At 40.6% G+C, this 21831-nt stretch overlaps 1 protein-coding gene across 1 annotated transcript in view; it reads left to right on the forward strand.

Annotated features, from left to right (window-relative positions):
* The window catches only part of LOC144682082 (dipeptidase 1-like), a 39454-nt gene extending 18384 nt beyond the window's left edge, over positions 1–21070 (forward strand). The window contains exons 6-10 of the mRNA XM_078544398.1: positions 13321–13497; positions 17907–17991; positions 18080–18155; positions 18251–18386; positions 20134–21070. Of these exons, the coding sequence (XP_078400524.1) occupies positions 13321–13497; positions 17907–17991; positions 18080–18155; positions 18251–18386; positions 20134–20316 (657 nt within the window). The 3' untranslated portion in view covers positions 20317–21070. The remainder of the gene's footprint in view (positions 1–13320; positions 13498–17906; positions 17992–18079; positions 18156–18250; positions 18387–20133) is intronic.
* The last annotated feature ends 761 nt before the right edge of the window (positions 21071–21831 follow it).

Below are 21831 nucleotides of genomic sequence, written 5' to 3' on the forward strand. Positions count from 1 at the left end.
AGGATTACCCTGGATCTCTGGAATATTAGTTGAGTGACAATACCAATATGCCATTGCCTTCCGCTTAATGGTTACTGTATCCCCAGTTCAGTTTACTATAGGGGGAGGTGATGGCGTAGTGGTATTGTCACTGGACTAGTAATCCAGGGTAATGCTCTGGGCTCGAACCCAGCCACAGCAGATGGTGGAATTTGAATTCAATAATTCAGTAAAAATCTGGAATTAAAAGTCTAATAATGACCATGAAACCATTGTTGTTAGTTGTAAACCCATTTGGTTCACTAATGTCCTTTAGGGAAGGAAATCTGCTCTCCTTACCTGGTCTGGCCTACATGTGACTCCAGACCCACAGCAATGTGGTTGATTCTTAACTGCCCTCTGAACAAGGGCAATTAAGGATGGGCAATAAATGCTGGCCTACCCATGCCCACATCCCATGAACGAATAAAAAAATAGTTCAGGGCTCTTTAGTGCAGCCTTGGCAAACAGCCGACTGAGTGAAGGCATGGAGTTTGGTGACAGGGGAGTTGGAAGAAGGAGTTGTTCGTTTTCCCTTTCTATCTTTTCACCCTTTTCCATCTTTCTTGCTCTACTGTATGGTGAGTATCTGGTAAGTGGGTACGTTCTATTATATCCCTAAGGTTTAAAATAGTACATAGTTTGGTGGTAAAGTTAATAAAATATGTAAGAAAGCAATATAAATAAGTGATTATTATATTATGTAATTATTTAAACACATTAAGGATGGCAGGTCATGTGTTGTGTCAAGGCTGCAGCATGTGGGAGCTCCTGGATAACATTGTGCTCCAGGGCAAACACATCTACAGTAAGTGTTTGCGGCTTGAGGAACTTCAGCTCAGAGTCATTGAGCTGGAGGCTGAGCTGCAGACTCTGACACACCAGGGAGGGAGAAAGTTACCTGGATGCTTTATACCAAGAGGCAGTCACAGCACTTAGGATAGGGTCTTCTGATTTGGTCAGTGGCCAGGAACAGGAGGGTGTGACTGCAAGTGAGGCAGGTACGGGGACCCAGAGGGCATGAGTGTGAGCCTGTGCAATTATCCAACAGGTTTGAGATCCTCTCACCTTGTTAAGATTAGAGGGGGATGCAGGGTGGATGAGAAAACTGACCATGGCACTGTTGTACAGGAAACCATCCAAGTGGGAGGAGAAAAAAGGAATATAGTAGTAGCAGGGGACAGTATAGTTAGGGGGATTGACACTGTTCTCTGGCCATGGTTCAAGTAGGTACCAACGACATAGGCAGGATGAGGAAGGAGGATCTGCATAGTCAGTGTAACGAACTAGGCACCAAATTAAGAAGCAAAACATCAAAGGTAATAATTTATGGATTATTACCTGAGCCACGTGCAAATTGGCATACGGCAAATAAGACTGGTGTGGGAGAAGTGGGTTCCAGTTTGTGGGGCACTGGCACGAGTATTGGGGAAAGTGGGATCTGTACTATTGGGACAGTCTACACCTGAAACGTCCTCGGGTTGTTGTCCTCACGAGCCGCCAATTCGGGAAGTAGAGAGGGTTTTAAATTGAATGGTGGGGCAAGGGATCAAATTTGGGGAGATGTGGTAAACCAAAGAGTAGAGACAATGCAAGAGAGACAGGTATTAATATGGGAAACGATAAACAGGAAGAGACAGTACAAATCTAAGAGTAAATCAGCAGATAAGGCTAGGCGCAACAAAAATAAATAAAAGCACAAAACTAAAGGTTCAGTATCTAAACGCATGTAGCATTCAAAACAAAACAGATGAACTGATAGCGCAAATAGAAATAAATACGTACAATCATTACAGAGACATGGCTACAGGTTACATAGATTGGGACCTGAATATTGATGAGTATATGACATTTAGATAGGACAGGAAGTTAGGAAAAGGTGGAGGGGTGGCTCTGTTAATTAATAATGGTATTAGTACTTTAGAGAGGGATGACCTAAGTTCAGGAAACTGGGATGTAGGAGTGGTTTGGATTGAGATGAGGAATGATAAAGGCAAGAAGTCACTTGTTGGAGTGGTGTACAGGCTCCCTAATTGTAACTTTACAGTAGGACAGAGTATAAAAGAAGAGATAATGGAAGCTTGCCAGAAAGATACAGCAATAATCATGGTGGATTTTAATCTACATATAGGCTGGAAAAATCAGATGGGCAAAGGTAGTGTAAATGAGAAGTTCATAGAATGTTTTTGGGATAGTTTCTTAGAACAGCACGTTCTGGAGCCAACCAGAGAGCAGGCTATACTAGATCTGGTATTGTGCAATGAGATGGGATTAATTGATGATCTCCTAGTGAAGGCACCCCTAGGTAGCAGCGATCATAATATGATTGAATTTTACATTCATTTTGAGGGAGGAACGAGTGTGTCCAAGATTAGTATTTTAAACTTAAATAAGGGCAATTATGAGGGCATGAAAGCAGAGCTAGCTAAAGTGAACTGGCAAATGAGATTAAGGGATATGTTAATAGGAGTTCAGTGGCAGACATTTAAAAGGATACTTCAGAATACACAGAATATATACATTCCAATGAGAAAGAAAAATTCATTGGGAAGGGCCCACCATCTTTGGTTAACTAAAAAAGTTAAAGACAGAATCAGATTTAAAGAAAAATCATACAATTACGCAAAGATGGGTGGCAGGTCAGAAGTTTGGAAAGAATATAAAACAGCAAAGAATGACAAAAAGATTAATAAGGAGGGAAAAATTAAAGTAAGAGAGAAAGCCAGCTAGTAACATAAAGATGGATAGTAAGAGTTTCTATAGATATTTAAATAAGAAAAGAGTTAACAAAGCAAGCGTTGGTCCTGTAGAGAGTGCGTCTGGGGAATTGATAATGGAAAATAGGGAGATGGCGGACGAATTAGACAAATATTTTGCTTCGGTCTTCACTATAGAGGAGACAAGTAACATCGTGGAAATAGTTTTAAATCAGGAAATGGAAGGGAGAGAGGAACTCGGGGAAAATTACAATCACCAGGGAAATGGTATTGAGCAACTTGTTGGGGCTGCGAGCTGACAAATCCCCAGGTCTGGATGGACTTCACCAGATGGTCTTGAAAGAAGTAACTAGTGAGATAGTTGATTCACTGGTCCTAATTTTCCAAAATTCCCTAGATTCAGTGAAGGTTGCATTAGATTGGATAATAGCAAATATAACTCCTTTATTCAAAAAGGGAGGGAGACAGAAAGCAGGAGACTATATGCCAGTTAGCCTAACATCTGTCATAGGGAAAATGTTAGAAGCTATTATTAAAGATGTTATAGCAGGGCACTTAGAAAAATTCAAGGCAATCATGCAGAGTCAACATGGTTTTGTAAAAGGGAAATCATGTTTAACCAATTTATTGGAGTTCTTTGAAGGAGTCACATGTGCTGTGGATGTACTGTACTTAGATTTCCAGAAGGCATTTGATAAAGTGTCACATCAAAGGTTATTGCAGAAAATAAAAGCTCATGGTTTAGGGGTAACATATTAGCATGGATAGAAGATTGGCTAGCTAACAGGAAGCAGAGAGTTGGCATAAATTGGTCTTTTTCTGGTTGGCAAGATGTAACGGGTGGTGTGCCACAGGGATCAGTGCTGGGGCCTCAACTTTTTACAATTTATATAAATGACTTGGATGAAGGGACCAAAGGAATGGTTGCTAAATTTGCTCATGATACAAAGATAGCTGGAAAGTAAATTGCGAAGAGGATGTAAGGAGGCTACAAAGTGACATTGGTTAAGTGAGTGGGCAAAGATCTGGCAAATAGAGTATAATATGGGCAAATGAGAAATCATTCATTTTGACAGGAAGAATAAAAAATATGCTTATTATCTAAATAGTGAGAGATTACAGAGCTCTGAGTATCAGAGGAATCTGGGTTTCCTCGTGCATGAATCTCAAAAGGTTAGTATGCAGGTACAGAAGGGAATTAAGAAAGCTGATAGAATGTTATCATTTATTTTGAGGGGAATTGATTACAAAAGTAGGGAGGTTATGCTTCAGTTGTACAGGGCTTTGGTGAGTCCACATCTGGAGGATGTGTACAGTACTGGTCTCCTTATTCAAAGAAAGATGCATTAGAAGCAGTTCAGAGAAGGTTTACTAGACTAATACCAGGAATGGGCAGGTTGTCTTATGAGGAAAAGCTGGACAGGTTAGGCTTGTATCCACTGGAGTTTAGAAAAGTAAGAGGTGACTTAATTGAAACCTTTAATATCCTGAGGAGTCTTGACAGGGTAGATGTGGAGAGGATGTTTCTTCTTCTGGGAGAAACTAGACCGAGGGGTCACTGTTTAAAAATAAGGGGTTGCTCATTTAAGACAGAGGTGAGGAGAAATTTTTCCTCTGAGGGTTGAGAGTCTTTGGAACTCTCTTCCTCAAAAAGGTGATGGAAGCAGAGCCTTTGGATATTTTTATGGCAGAGCTAGATAGATTCTTGATTAACATGGGGGTGAAAGGTTATTGGGGGTAGGCAGGAATTTGGGGTTGAGTTTACATTCAGATCAGCCATGATCTTATTGAATGGTGGAGCAGGCTCGAGGGGCCATGTGGCCTATTGCTGCTCCTAATTCGTATGTTCATATGTCAGTCTTCAAACCACTTTGTCAACATTAATCAGTAGTGCTAGAATACAAACTGCAATATACAAAACCTATCTGATTGGTATTATGATCCCCAGCTGAGGTTACCACTGGACAAGTCTGATCCCAGGTTGGAACCCAGCTTGATAGATCCTAACTTTTATTTGTTTGGATATGTGGAGAGGGGCTACTGAACAGAGTCACCAGAGTCAGCTAATAAACTTGTAACAAAAACATAAAACATTTATTACACAAGAAAATATGAACTATACTACAATACTCCTTTATCCACAACTATACCTTTACAGATGTATACAGATTTGTAAGGATAACACAAGTTTCACAAGCTGCCTTATATTCTAATGTTCACAGTAAGTACATAGTTCATGTAAACCAATTGGTGACCTGTGGTCAGACACACCACACTCTGAGACCAAATGACAGATGCCACCCCAGACAGATGCTATGGATCTCTCCTCAACTCCCCCAAGACGCTTGTTACACTGTGAGCCAACCAGTCTCACTGAACTCCGTCTTCCACATGAGGGTTTCCAATCTCCACTTCCAAGAGCCCATCTTGGAAGCTTCTCCCAAACTGACACTTTCTCTCAGATGCCTTCTGCAAGGGTTCACCTCCAGGGTTTCAACCTCTCTTTCCAATGTTCCTCTTCCCTGGGTCACCACATGCATTCAAGTTGTCTTCCACACGTTCTCTCTCTCCAATTCAGCCGTCAACAGAACACCACTGCTTCACATTTTCCCACAGCAAAGAGTTACAGACATTCAGTCATCTCTTTGGACCTTCTTGCCCCTTGCAAGCTGTTCTTGCTTTAAATCTGATTTCTTCAGCTTTTGTGTCTTTAAATCTGAAGCTTGAAGCCTTTCTCTCTACCCCTCCTTCTTAACTTCATTAACAGGATCTTTTCGAGGGCCTGAATCTTCTGGTCAGTGTGAGGGGACGGACCCCACTTGCTGACGTGTAAAATGATGTGCGGTAATGTCGGGCATGCATCCCGACGTCACCACACGGCATTCAGATCTACAGTTCGGCAGGCACGCACTGAAATCGGCTGTGCGCCCACCGAACTGTCAAAGGCCATTAATAATCTAATTAAACTGGTTGTCTGGGCTGCCCGTCCAACCTTAAGGTTGGTGGGCAGGCAAAGAGCCCAGGCAGCCTTCGCATTTATCATGAAACCTCATCCACGGGTGGGATGAAGTTTCATGAAGGGTTTATAAATTTAATTAAAATGTTTTAATTAAAATTCATTGAAATGTCCCAGCTCATGTGACATTGTCACATGAGAAAATGTGTCTGAATTAATTTTTTTTTAATTTTAATTAATTTATTTAAATTTTTCATAATCAAACTAATCTCCCTGAGACAGCTCTGTGCCTCAGGGAGATTTCTGTGCTCTTTTGCATGCACATGCAAAAGAGTGCAGGCCCAAACTCAGCTTCCTCTCTCCAACTGCACAGGGAGCACTCAGTGCTTCCGGGTGCACGTCACACTGGGGCGGGCCTTAAATGGCTGCATGCCTGCCCCTGCTTAGCCCTCCCAACAGGGAGAAAATTCTCACCAGGTTCCTGTCCTTCCTTTGACTAGGAGGTCTGCTTGGGACTTTCCCCTATTTCTGTCTTGCTTCTTTGGCCTTGGGACCTTTTGGCTCTTTTGGGAAATCTGCTCTCACTCTGCAGTTCTCTCTCCCAGTGTCCAGTCTCTCGGGAGTCCTGGCTTCAAACTGAACTCAAAACTGCTGTTTCTGTGTGGGAGGCACCTGCTTCTTTGGCTCCCTGTTGCTAGTCAACAGCACTTTTTTTTCTACTCTTGTTTGTTTAACTTAGCTGCCACAGTCATAAAACTCTCATTAGAAATGCAGGCACCTTTTAAAGTGAAACTAAAACTCAATTTGATCTTTCTTAACACAGATGCAGAAATACAATTCAAACTTAAACATTAAAGCTAAAATTCATTCCTAACACCCACAAATACAAATATAACTTACTTAAACTGTCTCTATTTCCTAACATTAGTGTGAATAAGCAGAAGAAACTAATTTGTTCATATCAACCTTACGAAAAAACTTTGTAACAAAGCCCTGATCACAACCTTGCAATACTACTTGGATTTGGGAGTGGTGCCAACGGAGTCCAGTGTTGCAAATGTTACACATCTGTTCAAAAAGTGAGGGGAGAGATGAATTTGGTAACCATAGGCCAACCATTCTAACATCAGTGGTGGGGAAACTACTAGAGACCAATTTCAAGGGACAAAATTAATTTTCACTTGGAGACGAGCCAGTACGGATTTGTAAAAGGCAACTTGAGCTTGGCTAACCTGGTTTTGTTCTTCAAAGTAACAGAAAGGGTTGATGAAGGTAGTGTTGTAGATGTTGCATATTTGAAATTTCTGAAGGCATTTGATAAAGTAACATGCAACAGATTTGTTTGATAAATAGAAGCAAATGGTATTAAAGTAATAGTATTTATTTTGGATACGTAAATAGATAAAGGAAAGGAAGCAGAAAGTAGAACGGTGAATAGATGCTTTCACTGATTGCAAAGATGTATGAAGTGGGGTTCCCCACAGTTGATATTCGGATCATAGAGCAGAATCTTCTGTTCAGCAGGCCCCACACGCTAATGCGTAAAATTACATGCGGGCCCCACCCGCCACACATGCGCAAAAGAGCGCAGGCCCCGACTCTCTCTCCTTCCCCCACCCGCACAGGTGGCGCTGGGCACTTCCGGGTGTGCGTCACGCTGGCGGGCCATTGCGCAGCCAATCGCGGGTGGCGATCGGCTCCACGCCTGCCTCCGACTGGCCCGCCCAACGGGGAGAAAATTCTCCCCATAGCTTTTTTTGTTATATATGAATGACCTGCATTTGGGTATAGAGAGTACAATTTAGAAGTTTGTGAGCGATCCAAAACTTAATAATGTAGCAAATAGTGAGGAGGAGGATGTAAACAGACTGGCGAAATGGGCAACACAAATGGTAGATATAATTTAATGTTGGTAAGTGTGAAGTGATGAACTTTGGGAGAAGCAAAATGGAGAGGCTGTATAATCTAAATGCAAAAGCAGATTGAGTGATCTTACGATGCATATTCACAAAATCTCAGAGGTGACAAGGTAAGTTCATAAGGCAGCTAAGAAAGTATATAGGATACTTATCTTTTTAATTAGGAGCATTAAATACAAAGCCAAGGCAGCCATGCTAAACCTTTAGAAATCACCAGTTATGCCTTAGCTGGAGTATTGTGTACAGTTTTGGGCACCTCACCTTTGGAAGGATGCCATGGCTATGGGTTTACCAGGGTACCGGGGATGAAGGATGGCTCTAATGTGGGAGATTGGGGAAGCTGTGATTTTTTGCCTTAGAGCAAAGAAGGTGGTTTTAAAAAAATTAATTTACAGGAATGGGCATCGCTTGCTAGGCCAGCATTTTTTTGCCCATCCTTAATTGCCTTTGGGAAGGTGGTGGTGAGCTGCCTTCTTGAACTGTTACAATCCCTGTGGTGTAGGTACACCCACAGTGCTGTTAGGGAGGGAGTTCGAGGATTTTGACCCAGCGACACTGAAGGAACGACAATATATTTCCAAGTGAGTATGGTGTGTGGCTTAGAGGGGAACTTCCAAGTGGTGATGTTTCCATGCATCTGCTGCCTTTGTCCTTCTAGATGGTAGTGATCGTGGGTTTGGAAGGTTCTGCCAAAGGAGCATTGATGAGTTGCTGCAGTGCATCTTGCAGATGGTACACACTGTTACCACTGTTCGTTGGTGGTGGAGGGAGGGAATGCTTGTGGAAGGTGTGCCAATCAAGTGGGCTGCTTTGTCCTGGATGGTGTCAAGCTTCTTGAGTGTTGTTGGAGCTGTACTCATCCAGGAAAGCAGAGAGTATTCCATCACACTCCTGACATGTGCATTGTAGAAGGTGGACAGGCTTTGGGGAGTCAGGGGGTGAGTTATTTGCTGCAGGATTCCCAGCCCACTTCTGGATTTCAGCTCTTTTGTCCATGTTTGAACCAAGGCTGTAATGAGATCTGAAGCTGAGTGACCCTACTGGAACCCAGGTTACTCCTACTGATCTGTCATGGGCAGATGCATCTATAGCAGGCAGATCGGTGAGTATGAGGTCAAGTATGTTTTTCCCTCACCACCTTCCACAGACCCAATCTAGCAGCAGCCTTTAGGACTCTGCCAGCTTGGTCTGTGGTGGTGCTACCGAGTCAATCTTGGTGATAGACATTGCAGTCCCCCACCCAGAGTACATCTGTGCCCTTGCCACCCTCAGTGCTTCCTCCAACATGGAGGAGTACTGATTCATCAGCTGAGGGAAGGCAATACGTGGTAATCAGCAGGAGGTTTCCTTCCCCATGTTTGACCTGATGCCATGAGACTTCATGGGGGCCAGAGTCGATGTTGAGGACTCCCAGGGCAACTCCCTCCCATTGTGCTGCCACCCCTGCTGGGTTTATCCTGCCAGTTGAGGACATACCCAGGGATGGTGATTGTTGTGCCTGGGGCATGATTTGTTAGGTATGATTCCGTGAGTATGATTATGTCAGGCTGTTGCTTGACTAGTCTGCTAGACAGCTCTCCCAATTTTCACACAAGCCTCCAGATGTTAGTAAGGAAGAATTTGCAAGGTCGACAGGGCTGGCTTTGCCATTGTCTTTTCCAGTGCCTAGGTTGATGTTGGGTGGTCTGTCCGTTTTCATTCCTTTTTATTGACTTTGTAGTGGTTTGATACAACTGAGTTGCTTGCTAGACCATTTCAGAGGGTATTTTTAAGAGTCAACCACATTATTGTGGGTCTGGAGTGAAATGTAGGCCAGACCGAGTGAGGACAGCAGATTTCCTTCCCTAAAGGCCATTCGTGAACCAGATGGGTTTTTACGACAATGGTTTCATGGTCATCATTAGACTTTTAATTCAAATGCCACCATCTGCCCTGGTGGAATTCGGTCCCCAGAACATTACCCTGGTTCTTTGGATTACTAGTCGACTCACAATACCACTACACCATGGGGGAATGGGGAAAAACCAGTGTAAGAAGTAAGGCCAGCTCTTTCAAAGATCTAGCATTGACACGACCAGTGGGATGGTCTCCTTGTGTGCTGTAAGACTCTGTGGGCTGAATTTCCCTAGGCCCTCGGAGATGAAGGAGGCATGCAAATTCTCGAGACCTCAGGCTGGGTTGTCGACAAGTTCCTGCCTCCAGCTGCTTTACCTGGGGCAGGCTGTGTCCAATGCCGACAATCCACATTTCCGTGTCGAGATGTCAATTAAGGTTGTTGAGTGAATTTCATACCATACGGCCTTAATCTGCAATGGTTTGAAAAGTGGGCAGGAGCCTATTGGAAGATTTACACTGAGAATTTCTCATAGGGGATCTCATAATTCATTTCTTCCAATTCCTTACTGCATACTTTTTTCAGAGGGATGAATTGCAGAATAATTCTGAATTATTTGATTGGAACGGATCTTTTTGAATGCTATCAATCTATCTAGAATGAGTCACCAGGGCAAATGGCTTGAGGTCATGAGCAAATTTATTAATGATTCCATCCTTTGTTAATACTGTGATTCCATCCTTCAAAAGTACTGTGAACAGCAGTTGAACCAACGTTAAATTGTCTTTTTCACCACTACACGCTATCTAAGCAACTTTCCAATTCAGCTAGTTAATTTAGATATTAACTTAATAATTTATAGTATAAATTACATTCATGGAATATTCTACTTCCACTACTTTAGCTATCTTTGCAAAGAATTTCTGTAACTCTACTGTTTCTATTGCTTTGCAATCTTGTGGTTTTTGTGTTTTTTAGATGAGTAAATGCATTGCGTAATAGATTTCAACTTTTCCACATTATTGAAGGTCTGCTGACTGGTTTTACATACTCAGACTCATAGGGCAGAATTTTCTGCCTGTCGGGCAGGCGATGCGGGAGTGGGTGCGGACCCGATCGGCGCCCCCGATCGGGTCCGCGCCGCCATTTTACGTGGGCAGGCCAATTAAGGCCCGCCCAGTGTGATGCGCGCCTGGAAGCCCTGAGCGCTCCCTGTGCAGGCGGGGAGGGTTTCCTGAGTCTGGGAGTGCGCGCTTTCACATGAAGGAGCGCAGAAATCTCCCTGAGGCACAGAGCTGCCTCAGCATGATTAGTTGAAGTCCTCAAAATTTTAATAAAGAAAAAAAATTTAAGACATATCCTCTCATGTGAAGGTGTCACATGAGCTGGGACATGTCTTTGAATGTTATTAAAAAATTTTAATTAAACTTTAAATACCTTCATGAAACCTCATCCCGCCCATGGATAAGGTTCCATGAACAAAGCAAAGGCCGCCTGGGCTCTTCGCCTGCCTGCCAACCTTAAGGTTGGACGGGCAGCTCCGTTAAGTGTTTTAATTGATATTGAAATGGCCTTAATAGGCCTTTGACAGTTCAGCGCATGCGTGCCGCTGAACTGAAAATCTGAATGTTGCGCGGTGACATCGGGACACACACTCGACGTCACCGCACGTCATTTTACGCATCGGCGAACCGGCCCCGCCTCCGCTCACCAACCCAAAAATTCAGACCATGGGGGGACTTTTACATCCGCCCCCCCGGCCGGGTGCGTTTTTGTGGGGGGTGCATATAAAATAGGATGGGTGGCTAGCCTACCACCTTCCCACCACCCCCGAGCTATCCTCCATAATACGGTGTCAGCCAATCCACCCTTAGCCAATTAATTGGTAGTTATGGGGCTAATTCTGCTTCAGCCACCATAGTACAGTGAAAGGTGGAGAAAAGTGGCCAGCCCCCTTTTCTACCAACTCTGGTGAAAAGGCGGGAATGTGGGAGGGTATCTCCTTTAGGGTTGTGCCCTGTGTGCACTGGGGGCCTCCCCCAAGTGACCCCCGGCCTCCAGAATCCACTTAATCTTAACCCCACCCCCCCCGACCCCCAACCCTCGAGTCCCCAATCCCTCCCTTTGCCCAAAAAGTCTGGACTTACCTTATACCCATTCAGGGGCTCCTGGTCAGGGGTGGCGATGGTGTAGTGGTATTGTCATTGGACTAGTAATCCAGAGATCCAGGGTAAGGCTCTGGTGACCTGGGCTCGAATCCTGCCACAACAGATGGTGGAATTTGAATTCAATGAAAATCTGGAATTAAAAGTCTAATGATAAGCATGAAACCATTGTTGATTGTTGCAAATACCCATCTGGTTCACTAATGTCCTTTAGGGAAGGAAATCTGCTGTCCTTACCTGGTCTGGCCTACATGTGACCCCACAGCAATGTGGTTGACTCTTAACTGCCCTCTGAACAAGGGTAATTAGGGATGGCCAATAAATGCTAGCCTAGCTAGCAACACCCACATCCCTTGAATGAATAAAAAAAAGTCTCAGCAAAAGCCACTACTGAGTTCTGACATTGCTGGGACTACTCAGCTGCTGGCCAATCAGATTGGCTAGCAGCTCTCGAAGGTGGGAAACTAACTTTACTTTAGTTGGAGAGAGTGCAGCATAGGCTTACCAGAATAATATCTAGACTTGAAGAGTTAAATTACAAGGTGAGGTTAAACATTTTCGGGAATTTAGATGGTTAAGCAGTGATTTGATTGAAGTTTTCAAGATATTAATGGGAACAAATAGAATGAATTAGGAGAATCCCTGCTGGTTGGACAGTAGGAACTCAGGGCCATAGTTTTAAAAATTAGTGCAAGACCTTTCAGGTGTGAAATTAGGAAATGCTTCTCCACACAAAGGATGGTAGAGGTTTGAACTCTCTTCTTCAAACAGCAATGGTGCCAGGTCAATTGTAAATTTTAAATCTGGGATTGATAGATTTTTGTCGACTAAATATATTAACAGAATTGAGGCAAGGCAGGTATATGGAGTTAGGTTGCAGATCAGCCATGATGTCAGAGAATGGCAGAACAGAGCTGAGAGACCAAATGGCCTACTCATGTTCTATGTTCATATCCTCCTCTAATGGCTCTCCTCCAATGTCGAGCATGGTGGAAAACTTGTCTACCCAATCATCATGAATGTATGTCTAGCAATGGCTTTTCTCCTGTCCTTACATGGTTATCTCCAGAATCCCTCAAGGATCCATCCATGGTCTCTGCCTCTGCACCTTGGTAACATTATTTGCTGATGTGATGAAGGGAGGGGCTTGATTTTAACTTACCATTGGGTGGGACACAGGTGACAGTGGCCCGCTGCCTATTTAAAAACCGATCCAATTTTACTTCCTGTAAACTTTTTGGCTCCCCCAGTGCCTCAATTTTAAGATACATAATGTTGTTTAAATGGTTTCAAGGCCTCACCTGTCCCTACTTCTGTAACAACATTCCCTCCCACCCCCACCCACCAAAACTCTCGTCCTTTAACTCCAATCTCTTCTTGATCTCCTCCTCCTTTTGCCCTGCCATTGGTGACGATGTCTTCTATCCTCTAGGCTCCACACAACTGCAATTCCATTCCTAAACCTCTCTGCCTCACCATCTCCCTCTTGTTCTTAAAGACTTTTCTTAAATGGGTCTCGACACTCCTCCTAATGGTTACTTCTACATAACTAATGACAATGGGTCCATGTTTTCCCCTATATTTCTGCAAAGCACCTTATGATGTTTTTCCTACATTAAAGGAGCTACATAAACACAAGTTATTATTGTTCATACAGAAAAGAAAGGAAATGCCAGACTAGTGTCAAATGTTTGCTTTATGTGCTTTTCAGAAAGTTGTGAAAGAAATGAATCGTCTGGGAATGCTGGTTGATCTGTCTCATGTCTCTGAAGATACAATGTTGGCTGCACTTGAAGTATCAGCTGCTCCTGTCATTTTCAGTCATTCTTCTGCGTTTGCCTTATGCCACAACTACAGAAATGTGCAAGATAATCTTCTACGTAAGCTGGTATGAGTAATTAGGTGCAAACTTAAATGTTCTATACTACTATTTAACATTTAAAATAAATACATTGAAACAGAACTTGCTGAAAGAATAAAGACAATTGAACAACGCATGTTGATATTAATGTGAAAATTAATCAGCAACTTCAGCAGGTGTACGAGTGAGTTCAGAATCTCTAGAGCTGGTTGATCGATTTATGAAATCTTTGTTGCTTTCTTCGCATAATCAGAATTTCACCCATGACCTCCCCATTATTTTTAAGAACTTGCTGAATTTGCCTATTAAACATGCCACAAAGTTACATCAAGTAATTATTAGCATAATTTCCCTTCAAATGAACGACATGATAACTGAATTTTTTGTCTTTCCTTTCCTGTCTCTTTTACTCTCTCTTAACCCAATTTTTATTTGTCTCTCTTTATTTCAATGTTTGTATTGGATTTAACTCCAATTCACGATCCCTCTCAGTACTGCCTCGGTTTATTTCTCAATTTTTAAATCTCATTGGTTCAGGAGATACACTGTGGGTCTCGGATGCCCTTTTGTCTTTTCCATGTTATGATACAAAACATTTTTGAGCTGAAAGGTGCAGGAAAGTGTCTAACTCTAACTCTTTATTCATCTATTTGAAGACAAATTTTACCTGCATTATTTGATAGCAGTGTGTCATAGGCAGAATTGCATTTAGAGTTTGAGATGTCAGACACTGTAAAAGCAAGGCTTTGAGCAATTTAATAGAGATGCATCATTGCCTTGCAGAAAATTATATGCAATATGTGAAGTTGTTGTGTTTTTTTACTATATTCTTCTTCCATCTCAAAGGTATGTGATGAGGGATTATGTCATGACTGATAATAAAGGGTGGCAATCACATACAATTTCAGATGCTGTGGTATGATGAACAATAAAATTGGGATTCTTTTTATTAATTGTTGCAGGAAATGTCATAGCTTCAGCACATTGCAATTACATAATCGGATTACTGTAGATAACTATGATATATGAAATACATATATCTCTATGCTTTTGAAAATAATGGCTACTGATGGAGGAAGATATAGACTGATTTCTTATACATACACTATAATTTATGACACCCTGTCCCATAACCATGGTTTCCTTGATGCTGTCATAATGGCGTGATGTTTCAATGAATCTTTAATTTCATCGGCTGGTCAAATTTATATTTAACTTTTTTTAAAAGGACTTTTTAAAACAAACAAAGACACTGACTTAAGATGGCTGCCACAGGTTACCTGATACATCTAGTATTACAAGTTGGTTTGTTCTGGAAGTTTCCAAAGTGAATTATAGTCAGGGTATGTCAAGGCAAACCTTCTATGGAATTTCACATATGGGGAGAGAGGTCATGTGACCAGAATAACCATTTCTCTCCCAGTTGTTCTCAAGTTCAAGACCCAATCTGTTATATTGTGGAATCCATCACAGAGATAGAGAATTTTAATGAAAAGCAACCTCAGGTGCAATAGCACAACTTTTGGAAAAGATGGGTTATGGTTTAAAAGAGACTGTCTCCGAAATTGCAGTTTACAACAGCCTCAACCCCCCTGGAATTTCAAGATCACCATGAAAAAAACTACTTCAGCAATGAACAACAGCAAAGGCCTCAAACAGCAAGCTGTCAATTCTTTACCTTTTCTCATTTTAACCTGCTTTACTATATAACTTGTAATTTTGCATGTTTTTGTGTGTGTGTTACAGAGGTCGGGAAGTGGGTTTATCTTTTTAAATATTATTATATCTTTACCTGGGTGGGTTTTTAGTTGTATAAAAACTAACCCCTTTGTGTTTAAATTCAAGGAAGCCTGTCGGACTGAGTTCTTTGCAATCAACAAGTAAATGGTTAAGTACAGGCACTGAATTAATACCTTCATCCTTATAAGTTACAAAAAAAACCATAATGATTAATCAAGGATTGGGGGAAAAGAAAGGTCAAGTCCTGACATCCATCCCTCCCAGTCGTAACAATGCTTATTGTAAGGGAGAATAATTTACAAGTATGGGAAAGACAACCTATGAGTCTTTGTATCTGAGTTTTTGTGTCAACAACTAGCACAGCATCATCAGTGCAGTGAAGTTCTCTGATCAAGGTATGCTGTATTTTTGTCTTTGCTTTCAGACTTAACAGATTATAGAGCTTTCCACCTGCCCTAGTATACAGGGAAACCCCTTCTATATTTGTAGGGAAGGAAAAGGTCAGGAGCATGGCAAAGAAACTACCAACCAAAGTGTGGGTGAGGACGCAGCCCTGTTTCGCTCCATTCTTCACCCTGAAACTGCCGGAAGTGGTACCGCTAAACTGTACGGTAAAGTGCATGTTGTCATGAGAGGATTGGATGAGACTGAGAAGGTTTGGTGGACAGCCAATTTTTTGCAAAATCTTGTAGAGTTATGCCCTGCTGATGGTGTTAAATGTTGTAGTGAGATCTACGATCACACTAAATAACACTCCACTTAAGTGGTTAGAAAATTCTGCTACCTTGAGTTCATGATGGCAGATAATCTCTTGATAATGTCTCTTGATGCAGATCTTGAAACATGCATAGTGAAAGCTTTGGTCAACTCATGAAACGTGCATGAAACAACACGGAAACACGCTTCAAACTAAGACACTGGTTTACGAGGCCTGTGTTGTCAGCACCTTCTTGTATGGCTGTGAAACATGGAGGAAGCCCAATAACTTTTATCTTTACTGTTTGCAGCACATTCTGGGCAACTCATGGAAGGACAAAATCATGAATGTGGCAGTCCTCTCAAAGGCAAATCTCCCAAATACATTGGTACTCATCAAGCAGAGGCAACTTTGCTGGCTCGGGCACACTTGCAGGATGCAAGATGCATATATATCCAAGGAATTTCTATGTGGCCAGCTAGCCGGACCCAGAAGACCATTAGGACACCCAAAGCTCCACATTTACGATACTTGAAAATGTCACATGAGGGACCCAAACATTGATTTTCACACCTGGAAGACACTATCCAACGACAGAGGAAAATTGTGGCATCATTTGTGGTCCAGAGTGCGCCACCAAGATGATCAGTGGCTACACTTGTGATAGAGCCTGTCTCTTACGGATTGGTCTTTTCATCTTACATAGATAGAAAGATGCCAACAAAGAAACTATAATTTATATCCATCACCTTATGCCTTACAAGCAACAATTTACCACAGCAGCATTACAGACATTGTATGTTAAAAGTACAAACATGAACATAAGAAATAGGGGCAGGAGTAGACCATTCTGCCTCTTGAGTCTGCTTCACCATTCAAAACGATTATGACTAATCTTCAACCTCAACTCCTCTTTCCTGCCTGCTCCCCATATCGCTTGATTCTGAGAGATCAAAAATCTATCACTCCCCTCTTGAATATACTGAACAATGGAACATCCACTACCCTCGGGGGTAGGCAATTTCAAAGATTCACAACACTTATTCTCCTCATCTCAGTCCTAAATGATCAAACCCTTATATTAAAGTTGTCTCACAATGTCCTAGATTCCCCAGCCAGATGAATCAACCTCTGTCTACCATGTCAAACCCCTTCAGAATCTTGTATGTTTCAATGAGATCAACTTTCATTCTTCCAAATTTCAGAGGCACAATTTATTCAGCCTCTCATGATAGGGCAACCCTTCTTCTCAGGAACCAATTTAATGAACTTTTGCTGTATTGTCTCCAAGGCAAATCTATCCTTCCTTGGGTATTAAGTCAAAAACTGAGCACAGTATTCCAGGTGTGGTCTAACCAAAGTCCTATGCAATTGTAGCAAGACTTTCTGTTTCTTGTATTTCAGTCCCTTAGGATAAAGGCCAAACTGCCTTTGGCATGTCTTTAGTTTATCAAACATTACAGTTAAATAACTAATTTGACACATAGGGTGCTTTATTCTTTAGAAGCCTAAATGTGTATAAATCATTCATGATAAAAGATTGCACCAAAACATTGACCTATCTTTCTTTTTCGGGTACAGATTCATCCATTGTGCATTTCATTTTAGATTTTTAATATTTGTGATTTTCTTTTTACCCTATAAACATATACCATTTTACCAGGCATATTAACTAATGAGCAATTTATTTCTGAATTTAAATCAATCACTTTGGTTTAATATTGATATTTCATTTTTGTAGATGTTAAAGTTTTAAATGATTCAGTCCTTCAAACAATTTGCAAACAATGGATTGAATTGAAATTTAGCCCATATCATATATTAATGGTAATTACCTAATGCAGTGCTGGTTTATGCCAGGATTAAGATGTACGGTACTCATGATTCTATGGCGCTAGTCGCTGAATCATGCCAACTAAGCTTTTTATTCCGATCTCCTGTGATTTTATGTTCAAATACAGTTTAATTGCATAAATTGTCTACTTTATTTATTTTTCAGGCAAACAATTCAGGCATCGTGATGATAAATTTTTATCCTAACTTTATTTCTTGTAATGAAACTGCTACCTTATCCCAAGTGGCAGGTTAGTATGACCTGTGACCATTTTGAATGATAAGAGCAGATGAAATTCTCCTATGTATTTACTAAATTGTTTACTGTTCTAATTTTAGACCATCTTGACCACATTCGAAATGTAGCTGGTGCAGATCACGTGGGCATCGGCAGCGATTTTGACGGTTTTGAAAGGTACCTCAGTGGCAGTTGTTTCTGATTTTAAGCCTAGAATTATTTCTTTGTTGAAACAAGAAGAAAAATAAAGTATCTTTGTTTTGTTTTAAAAGGGGTCCTATTGGTCTAGAAGATGTTTCAAAATATCCTGATTTAATTGCTGAGCTTCTCCTACGTAACTGGACTGACAATGACATTAAGAAGCTGCTTGGTTTAAACTTTCTACGAGTTTTTAAGAAAGCTGAAGAAGTGAGCAATTTTTTGTGAACAGGTTCACGTAACTGCGTTCCGTTATTATATATAAGATGCATAAGCTCCGTTCTGTTTAATTAGAAATTGTAACAATACACGTTACAAAAAGTTAAAATTAAGCTGCATTTTAAAAGCATTTTTAATGCAAGCTATTTAATTCCTCATTGAGCCCAAATTTTTCTCAAACCAGATGTAAAGCAGTTTTTTAAACTAAGGGTACTTGGTTGGTTGATACTTATTTTTGGTGAAGCTTAGGTGATGATTTTTCTTGAAGGAGTTTTTTTTTAATTTGAATTTATCATGTTTCTGGCATAGGACTTGCTCCAGAATTATGCCTGTGTTGTTCTGTAGTTGGTCACAAGGGATTGTATAAAAACAATAAAGTGACTGCCTGATTATTTGCAACATCAGCATAATGGACATTGGTCCTCAATGTATACAGAACAGTAGACAGAATACATATCAATCTCTTTTATTACTGTTTATTGGAGATCTTTAGAAAATTAAGCACTTTTAACTTCTGAAAGAATGAATATAAGAATGTGTTTGATCTCTCCATTAGGATTATGTTCCAGCCAAATGAAAATTTCTAGGAATAGGATCTCTGTTGATACAGAGGGATTCCTGAATATTTTAATGAGCTTGATAAAATCTTAGAGCCTTAGATAACATCTATTTAAGTAGTCTACCCAAACTCTTGATAATGTTTCTATTTTAATGCCATTCATAGATAAATGTGCCTGTAATGCTTTCATATGGAGAAATATTTTCAGTGTAACTAAGACCAAAATTAATAATGATCCATTTAAAACTAGGATGATTACTGTGGACTGCAAACAAAACAAAAAAATCAGTTTCCTCTCCATATTCAGATTTTTACTGTTTTTATGCAAGTCAATTACTCTTACAACATACAGGTGTTATAAATACATTTGAGGAATTGCTAATGTAAACACATTTTAACCTAACCTTTAAACAATAAGCATTCAAATATGTATTTACAGAAATATAATGCAATTCTCATTTTTTCAACATTAAGAAAATGTTCATTAAAAGTTTTACTCAGGCAATGGAATGCAAAACAAATTGGTCACCAATGATGGTGGTATTTTCATGGTAACCAATGTAGAACAATACAAGGAGAAAGTCTCAAATGATACTGATAGATGTTTTGAACAAGGATTATTGTCACTGATACGAGGTTTCCTTGCCAAAAGAGTTAATTCTGCTGATTACTAGAAGAAATGTAAGCCCTCCATTTCCATTTCAAGCATATCCTTTGTTTTTCTTGGACTGGAAATATTACAAAAATACATCGTACAGCATTATAAATGGTAAATTTCTTAGTATTTAACAGTTTTAAAATCATTGGCCCAGAATTTGCTGGAACGGGGCATATCTCCTGTACCCTATGGCTCAAAAATGTTTTGCCCATTAGACTTAACTTTCTGTCGCCAGTTTAATGGGCAATTAATCTGCAAATGCAGCAACATCATGAAACTCTGGGAGGTTAAGTGCGAAATGCCCATTTTGCAAATTGGGCAGCAACTTAAGGCGATTCCCAATTCACAAGTTATATCTTCTTTCCTACAAGTTGCTGTCAATTTGCACATTAATGGCAGTGTATGCCATTTAGACACTTTTTTCCCTTACAAATTCGGGGCCATTATATTTAAGATTTTCTGTATTAAACTGAATTACATCACAAATTGTAAGATTAACCAGGTATTTTTGTGTTTTACAGGTGAGCAGAGAGCTTCAGAAAACCAATATGCCATCAAATGATGTCATTCATCAGGATAAGGTGCAAAGCCCATGCAGAACATTTCTTGGCTACCCATCTGCAGCTCCTTGCCATCGCTGCACTTTTATTCATATTATCAGCACAGTCATGTTCATTGTTTCCTTAAAATCAATCAGAACTTAAAGTAATAATTAGGAAGATGCAATATTAGAAACAGATTTATAACATTAAATATATAGAACAGACATAAGTTCACTAAAATACTATTATGATTGTACCTGACGAAATGAGCTAGTGAGAAAAAAGATATATCTATTCATATTACTAACACCATGTGTCTTACCAAGTAGATGCCCCCAAACATCTATATATACACACCCTGAGAGCATTAGTTGCTATTCTTGCATTGCACCACTTGCGTGGAAATTGAGAATTATTTTCATTACGTGCCAAAATATTTGTTCACAAGACTGATAAATACAGTCAGCTGTGGCTCATTTGGTACCAATCTCAGCTTTGAATCACAAGGTTGTTGGTTCAAGTTTCACTCCAGAGAGTTGAGCATAAAATCTAGACTGATACTCCAGTACAGTACGGAGAGACTGCTGCACTGGCAGAGGTGCTATCCTTTTGATAAGACATTAAACTGAGGCCTTGTTTGCTTTCTAAGGTGGAAATAAAAGATCCCTTGGCACTATATTGAAGAAGTGCAAGTGAGTTATTGCAATATCATGGTCAATATTCACATCACAAAAACATAATCTGGTCATTATCACATTGCTATTTGGGGGAGTTTTCTGACCGCAAATTGGTTACCATGTTTCCTACATCACAACACTGACTACATATCAAAAAGTACTTCATTAGCTGTAAAGAGCTTTGGATTTCCTAAGATTTTGTAAGATGCGATATAAATGCAAGTCTGTCTTTCACTTTGATTGAAACTGAAGCCATATAATGTCTTGAGTGCATTTAGCAAATAAGGATCAGTGAGAAGGCAGCCATAGATATATTTTCACTCTCACAAATAGAATACTGGAGGTCTAATATCTAACGACAAAATTCTCAAATCCTACTGGTAGACAAATTATATTCTTTCTGCATGTGTTCAATGAGATTAGGATAAAATTAGTCTCAATTTGTATCACAAAACAGGCAATAATGAATTGGGAGTCCCTTTTACACACCTCAATTTTATCTTTCATTGATTGTTAGCAGATTCCCCATAGTTACAGTTACAAGAAAGGATCATTGGCCCTGCAACAATAACCTCCTCGTGAGGCCCTTAAGTGGGCATTAATTGCTGATTAAGGGCCTCAAATGGGCCACAGGTGGGCAGCCCACCAACCTAACACTTCCTCCATCGCTCACAAAATAACGTAGGGGCAAGTGGGCCGGCAGCAAACATGCTGACGATGGCATGGCACCCTATTTTAAAAGGTACTACCTGCCTGTTTCCCATCCCCGAATGGCCTGTAAAATCCAGCCTGTGGAGTTAGCAACACTTTTATTATATATCTATCCATGTATAGAAAGGCATTCACTTTCCCAGATTGAGCAGTAAAGAATCAGAATATTCATGTAACATTCAGGTTTTAAAAAGTTTTGCCCAGAAAGTTGCTGTAAGTGTGAGCTGTTAATGGTGCAGTGAGGGAAACAGAGGAACAAAGGAACAGTGTATCTCCTTAACCAGTGAGA

Source organism: Cetorhinus maximus, chromosome 6 (assembly GCF_964194155.1).
Source record: "Cetorhinus maximus chromosome 6, sCetMax3.hap1.1, whole genome shotgun sequence".
Taxonomy (NCBI): Eukaryota; Metazoa; Chordata; class Chondrichthyes; order Lamniformes; family Cetorhinidae; genus Cetorhinus; species Cetorhinus maximus.